The 15,352-nt window shown below is 44.8% G+C and overlaps 1 gene segment (V, D, J or C); it reads right to left on the bottom strand.

Annotated features, from left to right (window-relative positions):
* Positions 1 to 345: 345 nt before the first annotated feature.
* On the bottom strand, positions 346 to 15,179 carry LOC118220388. The segment is given in 5 exon segments: positions 346 to 574; positions 1,391 to 1,477; positions 3,867 to 4,072; positions 14,840 to 14,949; positions 15,042 to 15,179. Coding segments are annotated over 5 exon segments (681 nt in total).
* Between the last annotated feature and the right edge of the window lie 173 nt (positions 15,180 to 15,352).

Raw genomic sequence — 15,352 nt, 5'->3', positions numbered from 1 at the left:
AATGGACAGACACGGACCTATGAACAAGACAGGGAGACTTAACAGGACAGACAGAGTGACAAGCAGGCGGGGAGGCTCACGGCTAGACCAGACACACAAAGGGACAGACAGGGAAGGAGAGGGGGAAACCCAAAAACTGGCACATGGACTGACAGATGGGCAGACAAGACAAGACAGGCAGACTGACATACAGACAGACAGGTAGACAGGCGGGTAAACACACTGGCCGACGGGTCGACGTCCAGGGGGGCAGACAGACAGGCCAACGCACTGGCCAACAAACACGCGGGCAGACATGCAGACAGGCAGACAGGCAGACAAACAGATAAGGGGGCAGGTGAACAGTTAGGGGAAAGGACTGGCCCCATCCCCAGGGGGGGAACGCCCTCCCAGGCGTGGCTGCGGAAAGGCTCCAGGGCTGCTGGATGGCTGGGGTCTCTGGGCCCTGGGCCGGGACCGCGACGGCTCAGGAGCACTAGGGGGAGTGGGAACACTAAGGGGCGAGAGAACACTAGGGGGCGAGGAAGGCGGCCCCCACTGGACAACAGGTGTAGCAGGCGGCCCCCGCTGGAAGCTGGGCGGATCAGGAGGAAAAAAAAGAAAGAAAAAAAAAAAAAAACTCTGCTGGGTCCAGCGCTGGCTGGTTCCTTCTGTCAGGGATTCAGGGGGTTGGACCCAGGCGCAGAGTAAAAAAAATACGGGAGACTCCAAAAGGAAAATTCAAACAAAGACTTTACTTAATAAAAATAAACAGGGAACAAACAAAAGGCCACGAGGGGCAAAACCACAAACACAAAAAGATACCTAAGAACTGAAAAAAACAGAACAGAACACGGGCAGGGCGGAACACAGGCAGGACAGAATCCAGGCAGGCGGAACACACACAAGCAGGAACGCAGGCAGAAACACAAACAGAAACACAAGGAACCAACACCCGAGTCAGGGAGACAAAGGACTTAAATAGACTCAAAACCAACAAGACACAGGAGGGCACAATTAACAATCGAACCTGGACAGGGTGGGAACAACGAGACACAATCAGAAACAATAATAAAATAATTGAAAGCAGTAATACAATTAACAGGGGAACGAGCAGGACACAAAACAGAAGTGCCGCCATCTGGCGGCCCAACACGAAAAAATAGAGACAGAAACACCGAACCATGACAATTAATGACATTAAACTTTTAATGAGAGAAAGTTTAAGCTTTTGTTTTACCAATGTTGAAGAGGTTTTTGTGCGGCTCTCCCCTCACTCTCTCACTGTGGGTCTCTGGCACAGTAATACACAGCAGTGTCTTCAGCTGTCAGCCTGTTCATCTGTAAATAAAGCTGGTTCTTGCTGTTGTCTCTGGAGATGGTGAATCTTCCCTGAACAGAATTGGCATACCATGTGCTGCCACCAGCACTATTAATGTGGGCCACCCACTCCAGTCCCTTCCTAGGAGCCTGTCTGATCCAGCCCATCCAGTAGTTGCTGAATGTGAACCCAGAGGCTGTACAGGTCAGTATGTGGGATTCTCCAGGTTTTTATTTAACACCTGTGAAATTAAAGAAGACTTAGAACACAAAAGCCATAACCTCAAAATTTACATTTCAGTAAAAACGCAATGAATGGAAAATTAAAACATACTTCTTAAGAACACTGTAATCAGAAGCAGGCTGGTTACAACAGACATGGTGAAAGTCGTTGACTGCTGTCTGTAATGATAGTCCTACAGTCAGTCTCCAACAACTGTCCCTCCTCCCTCAGTGCAGAGAGATAAATGTAGAAGGAAGATCTCAGAGTTTGCATGAACTCCTCCTCACTGGGTGTGCAGATCACACACTAAATAGAGCAGTCAGAGCTGTAGACTTCAAATACAATATGCAAACTGCTAGATTGTAAGGTTGTAGTTCATGTTTTCCCACATAATATGCATTACAGTCAAGAGGGAAATGACATTATTTAAAGAGCCATGTTCCACGTTCAGTAGCCATGCAGCTCTGCTCCATTCCTGCTGCTCCAAAGCATCTTGTCCACAGCAGTGTGATCTTCACTGTAGTGCTGTTCAGAGGACACTTTAAACAAATGAATGTTGTCTCAGTCAAAGACAAAGACAAAGACAATATTACAAGTTTTTACCATGTACGACTGAAAATCCCAAAAACGCCGATTCAGTGAAGTAACGCTAAAGGTGGTGACATTTTAGCTAATTTCACTCCTTTCAGCCACGATGTGTTAGGCAGAGCTAACATTGACGTTATAGTCTGGTACTTTTGTTTCAAATGCGGACAGGAACAATCATTCTGGCCAGGAACAATTCCAAAAGACCAGTGATGTAAAATATCCATTTCAATGTGAAAAGGCCAACAAAATAATTGCCACAGATTCAAACATTAATATACCCCGTTAGTTGGCGGATTATTTTGTTGGCATTTTAATGTTGAAATTGCCATTTTACATCGCTTGTCTTTCATTTCAAACGGAAGCTGTTGTTGATCACTTGCGGCCCCTACCGGCCGGTTAGGAGGAGTGAGGAGTTAGCACTCAATGTATTTAAATGGACAATTATGGAAATGAATTCAAATAAAATACTTGTCATTGACCGATCTGCAAAATATTTGAGAATTCAGGTCCTTGGCCTGCTGTCAGCATGCACAAGTATTAGTCTGATCGGCCGAGTAGTATGCGAGATCTGCGTACACACACACACCCACCCACCCACACCCACCCCGCGCACCCCGCACGACCAAACACATAATCCTCTCCAGGCTCTCGCCTGGCGGAGGTAATAAATTCAGAGGGTCAAAATATTAATTAGGGGGAACTCTGCTGCCCCTCCTGGTGAAAAATTAAAAACAGCAGTCTGCTTCCACCAGCATGACTTAATAATTTAGATCTGTAACAGTAATTTTAGATGCATTATATTGTTTCAGAAATAAGGCTCATGAAGTTACCATGCGGATTTATACACACAGGAATATGTTCCATTTAGATAACAAGAAATAAATGGAAGTTAACAAAAGTACTTGCTTATTTGTCCTATTTGGGGTAAATTATCCTGGTTTAAAAAGTAAAGCCAAATGGAAATAAGAACACATTTATGTGTAGATTTGGATTTCCACAAAAAGAAAACAGGCAACCTCAGTAAATCTGTTTATGTTTTAGTTTTCTCATTGAATGTATAATGACATGATTTTGATTGGCAGGTCCTCTTTTCCTCCACTAGAGACTGCTCTTCTCCTAAAGGTACCCACACCAATAACACGTATGCATAAACCCATAACCAAATGGGTCACAATTATATTATGTATAAGCAATTCAGGTCATTATGAATCATAAACAACACCATCGGGGTGGTCAAGACTGCATATAAGGGACGGAGTGTAGCACAGTGGGTAAGGAACTATACTTGTAACCGAAAGGTCGCAGGTTCGATTCCCGGGTAAGGACACTGCCGTTGTACCCTTGAGCAAGGTACTTAACCGAAATTGCTTCAGTATATATCCAGCTGTATAAATGGATACAATGTAAAATGCTATGTAAAAAGTTGTGTAAGTCGCTCTGGGTAAGAGCGTCTGCTAAATGCCTGTAATGTAATGTAATGCATGTTAATTAATTAAATCATAACTGAAACTGTTAATGAAAGAACGTTTAAGCTTTTGTTTAACCAATATTGCATTACAATTTGTTCAGCACAAAAAGCTTATAGTTGCTGATGTAGAAATGTGTACAAAATAAACCAAAATTGATTTAAATTTATTTAAAGGTTTTTGAAAAAAAAGTATTATTTAAATCAGCCAGTGAATCCAGTTCTATATGGTTGCTCTGTGTGATAAAGGGAAAGAGGTTTTTGTGCAGCTCTCCCCTCACTCTCTCTCACTGTGGGTGTCTGGTACAGTAATACACAGCAGTGTCTTCAGCTGTCAGGCTGTTCATCTGTAAATACAGCTGGTTCTTGCTGTTGTCTCTGGAGATGGTGAATCTTCCCTTAACAGACGTGACATAGTATGTGCTGCTGCCACTAGGACTACTGATGCTGGTCACCCACTCCAGTCCTTTCCCAGGAGCCTGTCTGATCCAGGCCATGTTGTAGTCACTGAATGTGAACCCAGAGGCTGTACAGGTCAGTTTGTGGGATTCTCCAGGCTTTTTAACTGCTGGTTCAGACTCAGTCAGTGTCTGACTTTTAACACCTGTGAAATTAAGAAAGACTTAGAACTCACTATTGACAACCTCACAAATCAACATTTTAGAAAGAACTAAAAGAATAAGAAATTTAAACCTACTGGTAAACATTACTGTCATCAGAAACAGACTGGTTATAATACTCATGGTGAAAGACTTCTACAGTTGATAAGCTAGCCCTTCAGTCAGTCTCCAACAACAGTCCCTCCTCCCTCAGTGCAGAGAGGTAAATGTAGAAGGAAGAGCTCAGAGTTTGCATGAACTCCTCCTCACTGGGTGGGCAGATCACACACTGTTTAAATAGAGCAGTCAGAGCTGTAGATGGGGTGCAGATCATATAGCAGTTATAAGTATTATACATCATTACAGCCTTGTGTCTCTCTTCCATGGCTGATTATTGCATTATTATTCATAGTGAATGCAGGGAGTTTCCTGGCAGGTGAGGGTGGGAGAGTGGAGTCAGGAGCTCCCCAGTACTCAGTACATCACCAGTCAGTCTAATGCCTGGTCCACACCGCTTACCTCGCCTGTGTGTGACAGCTACCTCGCCAAACTGCAGCTGCTCGCATGCATGTGTGTGTCCACATCGCCAGCATTGCTGCTGCGGCGCTGCTACTGCCAGCCCTATCTTTCTACATTGAGTTTGCCTTTGATAATGGCCATCAATAAGAGAATGTTTGATTTCATTTCATTATAAATTTAATTTATATTTAGTTTAGACAGGAAAGGGTTAAGAAGCGTGTGCTCAATTATATTAAAAAAATATACAGCAATCCCTCTTCACATTTTTTCATGTCTGTGACATATTCAGATAGCCTAGACATTGAAACTATAGTGAAAGGTGTCAGTTATGTAATGTTACTGATATTCTATCAATATGACTTGTGGCAAACACGCCTGCCACAGGCCACCGAAGTGGCTTTCTTTGGGGCCCTCCAGCACAGAGACACAGGGAGATGATGTTAAAACAGTCCACATTTATTCCACGAGGGTTTGGCAAGATGGTAACGCCAAATGAGCAGATGTAAACCAGTCATGACCGAAGCTCCTGATGTGGGTGGGGATGGCAGATTTAACCTGTGCGCAGTGATTACCTCACTACGCACAGGTGCAGCCACTCCTGTTCCTGGGTCCAATTAGCCTGGCCAATTATCTAATTATTAACCAATTATCCAATTGGCCAGGTCTAATTAGCTTGACCCAGGGCAGGTGTGGCTGCTTAAACCAGCCATCCCCACACCACATACCCCCAACGCCAAACTGAGGCCAGGGAGAATCCCTGGCCGAAGCCTACTCCCCCCACCCCCCACCCCCCACCCCCACACTCCCAACAAAGCCAAAGACAAACAAAAAACACTCCAAACACGCTAAAAAATTTTAAAAAATCAGGGTGGGTGGCCCCGGAACAGTCCAGTACATGCGGTGACCCTCCTTCGTACGACAAGGCAGCCCTTCTTCCTCCTCCCTCCTGGAGCACGGGAAGTCCTGGGCTGCTCTGCTGGCTGGTGGGGGCGTCACCGGCTTGGGCTGTTCCAGGGGCTGTGGTGGGGTGGCTGGGCTAGTGGGCTGGTGGACTGGCCTTGTGGTGCTGGGGCCCAGGAACCCTCGTGGCTGTGGTGGCCGCCAGTCGGCTCTGCTGGCGGGCGGCTGCAGGCTTATCCCCTCATGGACTCCGGGCAAACCAACCAGGCCAAAACAAAGAACGAAAAACAACCAAACGGACGAGAAAGGAAGCAAAACGGCGCGGCCACCGCTCGTGCGCCGCCCGTGGCTGACCCGCCTTCCCGGCCAAGTCCAGCTCACGGCGCGACCACCTCTCGTGCACCGCCCGCCGCTGACCTGCCTCCTCGGCCAGGTGCAGCTCCTCAGCGTCCCAGCTGAGGATTGCCTCCTTCCCCTCCCTGGTCATCTTCCGCTCCCCATTCTTGGCCCGGAGGATCCGCCCGAAGCCCTGTCGGGAACACCTCAGCCGCCCCTCGTCCAGTGTGCTTCCTGGCTGGCCCTCCTGTGCCTCTTTGCTGTGCCGGAGGAGCCCCACGTTGGGCGCCACTGTGGCAAACACGCCTGCCACAGGCCACCAAAGTGGCTTTCCTTGGGGCCCTCCAGCACAGAGACACAGGGAGATGATGTTAAAACAGTCCACATTTATTCCATGAGGGTTTGGCAAGATGTTACAGCCAAGTGAGCAGATCTCAAACACTGTCATGACAGAGAAGCTCCTGATGTGGGTGGGGATGGCAGATTTAACCTGTGCGCAGTGATTACCTCACTACGCACAGGTGCAGCCACTCCTGTTCCTGGGTCCAATTAGCCTGGCCAATTATCTAATTATTAACCAATTATCCAATTGGCCAGGTCTAATTAGCTTGACCCAGGGCATGTGTGGCTGCTTAAACCAGCCATCCCCACCCCACATACCCCCAACGCCAAACTGAGGCCAGGGAGAATCCCTGGCCGAAGCCTACTCCCCCCACCCCCACCCCCACCCCCACCCCCACACTCCCAACAAAGCCAAAGACAAACAAAACAAAACTCCAAACACGCTAAAAAATTAAATAAAAAAAGTCAGGGTGGGTGGCCCCGGAACAGTCCAGTACATGCGGTGACCCTCCTTCGGACGACCAGGCAGCCCTTCTTCCTCCTCCCTCCTGGAGCACGGGAAGTCCTGGGCTGCTCTGCTGGCTGGTGGGGGCGTCACCGGCTTGGGCTGTTCCAGGGGCTGTGGTGGGGTGGCTGGGCTGGTGGGCTGGTGGACTGGCCTTGTGGTGCTGGGGACCAGGAACCCTCGTGGCTGTGGTGGCCGCCAGTCGGCTCTGCTGGCGGGCGGCTGCAGGCTTATCCCCTCATGGGCTCCGGGCAAACCAACCAGGCCAAAACAAAGAGCTAAAAACAACCAAACGGACGAGAAAGGAAGCAAAACGGCGCGGCCACCGCTCGTGCGCCGCCCGTGGCTGACCCGCCTTCCCGGCCAAGTCCAGCTCACGGCGCGACCACCTCTCGTGCACCGCCCGTCGCTGACCTGCCTCCTCGGCCAGGTGCAGCTCCTCAGCGTCCCAGCTGAGGATTGCCTCCTTCCCCTCCCTGGTCATCTTCCGCTCCCCATTTTTGGCCCGGAGGATCCGCCCGAAGCCCTGTCGGGAACACCTCAGCCGCCCCTCCTCCAGTGTGCTTCCTGGCTGGCCCTCCTGTGCCTCTTTGCTGTGCTGGAGGAGCCCCACGTTGGGCGCCACTGTGGCAAACACGCCTGCCACAGGCCACCAAAGTGGCTTTCTTTGGGGCCCTCCAGCACAGAGACACAGGGAGATGATGTTAAAACAGTCCACATTTATTCCACGAGGGTTTGGCAAGATGGTAACGCCAAATGAGCAGATGTAAACCAGTCATGACCGAAGCTCCTGATGTGGGTGGGGATGGCAGATTTAACCTGTGCGCAGTGATTACCTCACTACGCACAGGTGCAGCCACTCCTGTTCCTGGGTCCAATTAGCCTGGCCAATTATCTATTTATTAACCAATTATCCAATTGGCCAGGTCTAATTAGCTTGACCCAGGGCAGGTGTGGCTGCTTAAACCAGCCATCCCCACATGACTATTAACAGCTCTTCCACTTTTTTCTATTTTAGCTGAGAACCGCGCGCCTCACGCGTGAAAAATAGGCTCCACGCTGAAACTCTAGATGACGCGCCGCAGCAGCGAGGCTCGAGCCGTGCCTCAGACGCGCGTCTCACGCAGGCTGTGTGGCTGCTCTAACCTGCTAACATGGGCGCCGAAATGAAAAGCAAGAGGTTCCGCGACCGTCACGCACAGGTGAGGTAAGAGGTGTGGACCGGGCCTTATGAGAGTGTCCCAGAGAGACAGCATCTGACCACACTACAGAAAGCAGCTGGAAATCCACTGTTAAACGCTGGACCCTGTATTTGTAACACTAGTCTTATTTAACCAATATTTTCATATTATGAGCAGTGCTGGGTGGCACGGTGGTGCAGTGGGTAGCACCGTCGCCTTACAGCATGGAGGTTATGGGTTCGAATCTCGGCTTGGGCCTTTCTGTGTGGAGTTTGCATGTTCTCCCTGTGTCCATGTGGGTTTCCTCCAGGTACTCCGGTTTCCTCCCACAGTCCAAAGACATGCAGGTAGGCCGATTGGCCACTCTAAATTGTATGAGTTTTTGAGTGAATGGTGTGTGTGTGTGCCCTGCGATAGATTGGCAGCCTGTCCTGGGTGTATTCATGCCTCTTGCCCAATGCATGCTGGGATAGGCTCCAGCACCCCCTGTGACCCTGCTCAGGATAAGTGGGTATAGGTAATGGATGGGATGATCAGTGCTGCTGCCCCCTTCTGGAGGAGAATGTTAAAAAGCAGACTGCTTCCACCAATGCATAGAGTGTACATAGGAACTGGGGAGGGTTGGAGTCTAGGAGGGTCCAAGCAGTGAAGCTTAAGAAGTAATGGCAATTCACTTGCCGAATTGAATTCAATGTAAAAACCAAAGGTAATCTCTTCAGTCTTCATACATTTCATTATGTTTGAAAACAATGGTTAGTAAATCCAGAAAAGTGTTTAATTACATATTGCATTTAAAAAAAATCTGCTTTACATATGAAATGTAATGATCATTAATGGTGTTTCAAAATATCATCTGGAAAATTTTATTTTGCCTTCAAAAGTCTGATATTCCTCATTCACTTCAATGGGAGCCCCAGTGTTTTGCACTCAACATGTGCAGTACTGACTTACTTCTGGGGCTTCACAAGATTAGGTTAGCTGAAGGTGTGCTTGCCTGTCTAGTTAAATATGCATGTCTGTGCACCAACATTGCAACCCATTTTATGCAAATTAGGATGATTATGTGTTTAAGAAATCTCAGTGGAATGAATTACTATGTTATTACCATTTATATAATGAGAATAATAAAGGACTAATTGAAAGTTTGTGTTGTTTATTGCCATAATGTTGAAGTGTATATGCATTATGTTCAAGGGTTTTGATTCAGGAGCTTGTTTTGTAAATCATATATCCCATAAAATATTATAAAGAAAACATGCTCCTGCGTCTATATCCCCATTGTGTAATCATGCCTGCAGTCTTTGTGTTTTACTAGTTTTAACTTGTTACTCAAGCTATTGCTCACTTTGAATCCACTGGGAACTTAATATAGAGGAATAATTGAACACATATAATTAAGTTGGATTAAATGTATTTGTCATTTTTTATAATTAATTTTAACTTTGTTTAAAAATGTGTGATGAAGCCTTATGGTGCAAATCCAGGAGTAAACACACTGCTTGCTAAATCATCTGTGGAGGGTTTTTGTACAGCAGGGCCTTAAACTCTCTCACTGTGGCTGTCGGGCACAGTAATACACAGCTGTGTCTGAGGACTGGAGATTGGTGATGTCTAGGTAAGCAATGTTGTTGGATGAATCTTCTGTAACTTTGAAACGATCGTCAGAAGAACCACCATAGAATCCGACCCATTGCAGCCCTTTGTTTGAAGCCTGTCGAACCCAGTGCACACTGTAGCTGCTGAGTGAGAATCCAGTAATTTTGCAGGAGAGCCTCACAGAATCTCCAGGCTTCTTCATCTGTGGAGCAGACTCTGTCAGTGTGATGTCACAATGAGCATCTGCAGAAGGGGACAAATTTACAGTTTTACAACAGTTCTATAGCCAGTGCTGTAGCACCACTCAATCAAGTGTTGTGAGACAGGAGAAAAGAGGGAATGAAATCAGCTGTGTCCTTACATTTAAACGCAAACAGCAAGGCTATGATGAATACTAAGGCCTCCATTTTATTTCATTTACAGCAACAAAAGACAAGAAGTGAACAGTGCTGCTCGTCACTGAATATGTACTGTAATTTCTGTGTTTTAAAGAACATGGGGCTCATGGGATTTACATAACCGCCTCTCATGGGAATTCCTATTTACATAAAGTGTACAGTGTGTATATAAACGCTTAGTTGGTCTGAATGTTCCACAAATATTACTTATTGAATGTTTCATTACAGAAAATGTTTCATTCCTGTACAAATATTGGCAATATTGTAAAATATATGAATTAAAAATTCTAATGCAACACATCTAAATCAAGTATTGATAGCTATTTTCCCGTCATTAAAATGCTCTCCAGATGCTGTTCAAATCTCAAAACTTTCCAGCAGATGTGTGAGAATGTTACTTAATACCACACAAAATAATGTGAAAGAATTATTTTTATTTGATTGCTGATAAAATTGTTGGAAATATAGCAAAATTTGGAAATGGACACTTTAAGATAGAAAAAAAATATGGATTTCATGACATTTCAACTGAAAATATAAAAATTACAAGGCTGTGTGGCAGTAGGCAGAAGCCAGAGCCAGAATAATTATTATTCTTCTTTTAATTTATTTTTGGGTGGGGTGTTCCTCTGGTTTTACACAGTTGGACAGAAACAGAAACTCACAGGATGCAGCTGCCAGGACCTTCAGCAGAGATGCAGGGAACACGGTTTGTGTTGCAGATGAGCTGCAGTGAGCTGCCCTTCTGACCTCTCCAGGGCTTAGAGGCTGTGGTCATATTTAAACAGAAAAAGCTGGTTTTGAGTAGAACTGCAGTATGAGATGGTTCCTCTCTGTTATACCAATGATGCTCACATTGTAAATGAATTTTATAGGAAATATTGTGGACTGAATCCACAATGAGGAGCATTTGTGCATCTATGTGTTTCTCTGGGGACTAATATCCTGTGATCCCAGTATATTGTTGTCTACAGATATTCTGTAAATATATCATGAACAGGAAGGTTTGTATCTGGACCTTTTAGTTGAGTACAGTGATGATCTGCTCATTTGTATGTACATAAATTGTACTGAGGAGCAGATCAGTGGCAATACCAAACTACATGCCGCTAAAATGTTGCATTTTGAGTTTAATAAAATAAGGTTTTCCTAAAGCAATAAAAGATCACCTTTGGATTTTCAAAATGGAGTTATGACTTATCCACGGTTTCATAATAGAAACAGTAAATGAGAATTATAAATTTACATACAGTCCATTGATGCAGATTTATTTTTAGTCAAACAATCTAGTAAAAACATTTTCAAAACTGCAATGCATACTCTCCAGCGAGGGATTTAAACTACAGCTTTTGAGTTACAAACATAGGTCCTAAACCATAATGGGATTTACATTTTATCGGCACACTGCAGCACAAATGGAGGAAAATATTTTAATTCACATTCTGATCATGTGGGATGCAAACTTCACAGAGCTTTTAAATGTTCGTGTTTTGCCACTACACTCATCAGGGTTGGTATTTGTACAGGTCTGCTGTGGCTTTGCTGCACTGTGTGTATCGGGCACAGTAATACACAGCTGTGTCTCCAGCCTGCAGGCTGCTCCCTCCTAAAAACACTGTGTTACTGGAGGTGTCTCTGGTGATGGTGAACTTGCTCTTTAGTGAATCTTTATAATCAGTGCTTCCATCATACCACATAACTCCAATCCACTCCAGAGCTTTCCCTGCAGGCTGTCGGATCCAGGCTGTACCATAGCTGCTAACTGAATATGAGACTTTACAGGGGGCAGATAAAGTCTCTCCTGGTTTTATAACCATTGAGCCTGGCTGTGTGAGTTCAACACAGCGAACGTCTGTGGAGACAGCAATAAAAGGTATTTGTGAGTACATTAATAAGCAAAATAACTACACAATTAACTGCAAAAACAAATAGACAACTCATTTTATTTTATCTAGAAGTAAATCTTTGCAGGAGTTAACAGAAAAATCTTAATTACAATTCAAATAGGAATATAGCATGCTCACTTACATGATAAAGCTCCCAGCAACACAGCTAATGCTACAATAGCTCCCATTGTCACACACAGATCTCCCTCTCTGTCTTACAGGTGATGCTCCTGTGTTAGAAGGATAATTCTCAGTGGGGTTTTTATAGTAAATACTGTGCACAGAATTTGTTTAAATCTCTGGGGGTTGGAGGAAGGAGGAAAACAAGATAAATTCAGAGGGTCAGAATATCCATTATAACGAGCACTGCTGCCCCCACCTGGAGGAGAACATTATGCCTGTTACAAATGTAACTACAGGAAAACAAATGTAAATTACAGATTTTTGCATATGCTGTGCTTCCATGGGGAATAAAATCAAGCATATATAAATATCGCAGTATATTTGTAGTATATCGATATTCTATAGATATTTCAGTAGATAAACCACCCATGAGCTTATGTCTGTCACCTTTAGCAAAACAATTTCTTATTTTTTCTTTCCCCTAAATATGGTGTGGAAGAGTCTATCTGCGTTTTGATATTTTATCTGTAAGTATAAAATTTCTATGGATATTGAGGTAAGGTTGATAAAGTCAGAAAAAAGACAAAATCTTAAACTGGGAGTAGCACAATGGCATATATATATATATATATATATTCCATACTGCCAATGATCCAGGTTAACACAGTTTCTCACTGAGAATATCACTCTGTTACTTGGATCTGCTGATTTTTTTATCTCCAACCTCTGTAAAATCGGTCCTATCCTTCCTGCATATGCTGCCCAGCTCATTATTCAGGCCCTTGCGCTGTACTGAATGGATGATGCTGCTCTCTCCTTGGGTCTCCCTGCTGGTACCATCAGGCCCCTCCTGCTCATTCAGAATGCTGCTCCTGCTGCATTTACCTTCATCCAAAATACACAAGTGTCACATCTCTCCCCAACTCCCCTCTCTGGCTATAGAACACACTTCAGACTGTAAAGTACAGCACTCTACACGTCCAGCTGCATACAGGCAACAGGCCACCACTGCTGAATCTAGTCATCCACACTAGTCACCCCCTCCTCCTGTTCACCTGTGTGAGCTGATGTCCCAGACCACACTGGGCCCATGCAGGCACCACTGAAGAAGACCGGGGTCAAAGTGCATTGTGTGTCCATGTCTATAGGGTATACGCCCAGTTATTTACTTCTGTGTTTGTTTCATTACATTTGAGCTTTTCATATGCAAACATCATGTTTTTGCTTTAAAAAAACAATAAAACTTCAGTAGCTGCAGGTCTGAGATTTTTCCCATTTTTTATTATTTTTCTTTCTTTTTTCAGATAATGGTGAATATGTACAGTTTTTGTACAGCTCTAGCATTGCTTTGCTGCACTGTGGGTCCCGGACACAGTAATACACAGCTGTGTCTCCAGTCTGCAGGCTGCTCCCCTGCAAAGTCACTGCACTACTGGAGGTGTCTCTGGTGATGGTGAACTTGTTCTTTAGTGAATCTTTATAAGCAGTGATTCCATCATACCACATAACTCTAATCCACTCCAGAGCTTTCCCTGCAGGCTGCCGGATCCAGGCTGTGCTATCGCCAGTAACTGAATATGAGACTTTAGAGGGCACAGATAAAGTCTCTCCTGGTTTTAAAACCATAGAACCAGGCTGTGTGAGTTCAACACAATTACTATCTGTGGAGATCGAAATAAAAGGTATTTGTGAGTACATCAATAAGCAAAATAACTACACGATTAACTGCAAAAACCAATAGACAACTCATTTTATTTTATCTAAAAGTAAATCTTTGGAGGATTTCACAGAAAAATCTTAATTACAAGTCAAATAGGAATATAGCATGCTCACTTACATGATAAAGCTCCCAGCAACACAGCTAATGCTATAAGAGCTCTCATTGTAACACACAGATCTCCCTCTCTGTCTTAGAGGTGATGCTCTTGTGTTGGGAGGAGAAGTCTCAGTGGATTTTATAGTAAATAATGTGGGCTGAATTGGTTTAAGTCTCCGGAGGTTGCAGGAAGATTCAGAGTCAGAATATTCATTGTGAGGAGCACTGCTGCCCCCTCCTGGAGGGGAATTAAAACATTAAGAATGTTCAAGAGGTCATGATTCGAATGTCTGTGCAATTTATGACATGCCATCTAGATTGCTAAGGATGCACTAAAGTTCACTATAGTGCTGTCTTCATTGATTTGTCTGTGTTATCGCCATTATAAGGGCAGCATGGTGATGTAGTGGGTTAGGACTGCTGCCCTACAGGAATAAAGTTCTTTGTTTGAAGTCTTGTAAAATGGAGGTGATCTCACTACATCTATTTAGGTAATCCTTCCGTTCGTGGATTACAGACACAACAGGAAAAGGCACGTTTGAAACTGGAATCTTTATTTGTGTCCAGTGATAGTGTGCTCGTTTACATTTACAGAAATTGTACTAAGCACTTTTTACGTGTCTAAAGTTTTTCAATAAAGCATTCGAAACATGTGTCACATTTTATATTTCATATAACTGAATAATTATTATATTCACCTTTTGAAGGAACACAACACCTTTGTCAATTTCAGGCATTTTTTACTCTCTGCAATGAGCTTTAGGAGCAACAAAAACAGAATGAATTCCCTGAAGTCTGCTCTGGTGACAGTTTCATGCAGAGAGTTATTGTCAGGGCTCAGGCTTGACTTCTCTCACTGTGGGTCGCTTCTGGCACAGTAATACACAGCAGTGTCTTCAGCTGTCAGGCCATTCATCTGTAAATACAGCTGGTTCTTGCTGTTGTCTCAGGTATTTGTGAATCTTCCCTGAACAGACTTAGAGTAGAATTTCCTATCACTGTCATATTCAATGACTGAGATCCACTCCAGTCCTTTCCCAGGAGCCTGTCTGATCCAGCCCATCCAGTAGCTGCTGAATGTGAACCCAGAGGCTGTACAGGTCAGTTTGTGAGAGTCTCCTGGTCTCTTTACCACTGCTTCAGACTCTGTCAGGACAATCTCACCCTGAACACCTGTAATTAAAATAAAAGGCAGATTTCAGATTTGATACATGTGAGAAGCACAGAAAAAGAAAGAGAGGAGAGAGAGAATAAGAGAGAGAGACCTGAGAGAGTGAGTGCTGTGAGCAGCAGCAGGGCCTGTAGGAGCTTCATGACTGCAGGAGAGAAGGAGGAGCACTGAGTTAAAGCACAGACTGAGTCCCACTGACTGCTGCTCTGGTTCTCACACTGACACTGGCTCCATTTAAAGCAGTGGGAGGTTTGCACTGGACCCTCCTCTAGGGGAGGGCAGAGTGAGGGGCACTGCTGATCAAACTCATAACAGTGTAGAAGCAACAGGACAGGAAACTCACAGGAGCTGCAGAGAAAAACTGTGTTTCTTACATTCAATGCAAAGCACTTTTATTTCTGTAAC

This window comes from Anguilla anguilla, chromosome 2 (genome assembly GCF_013347855.1).
Source record: "Anguilla anguilla isolate fAngAng1 chromosome 2, fAngAng1.pri, whole genome shotgun sequence".
Taxonomy (NCBI): Eukaryota; Metazoa; Chordata; class Actinopteri; order Anguilliformes; family Anguillidae; genus Anguilla; species Anguilla anguilla.
This window is presented reverse-complemented; position numbering and strand designations above follow the sequence as displayed.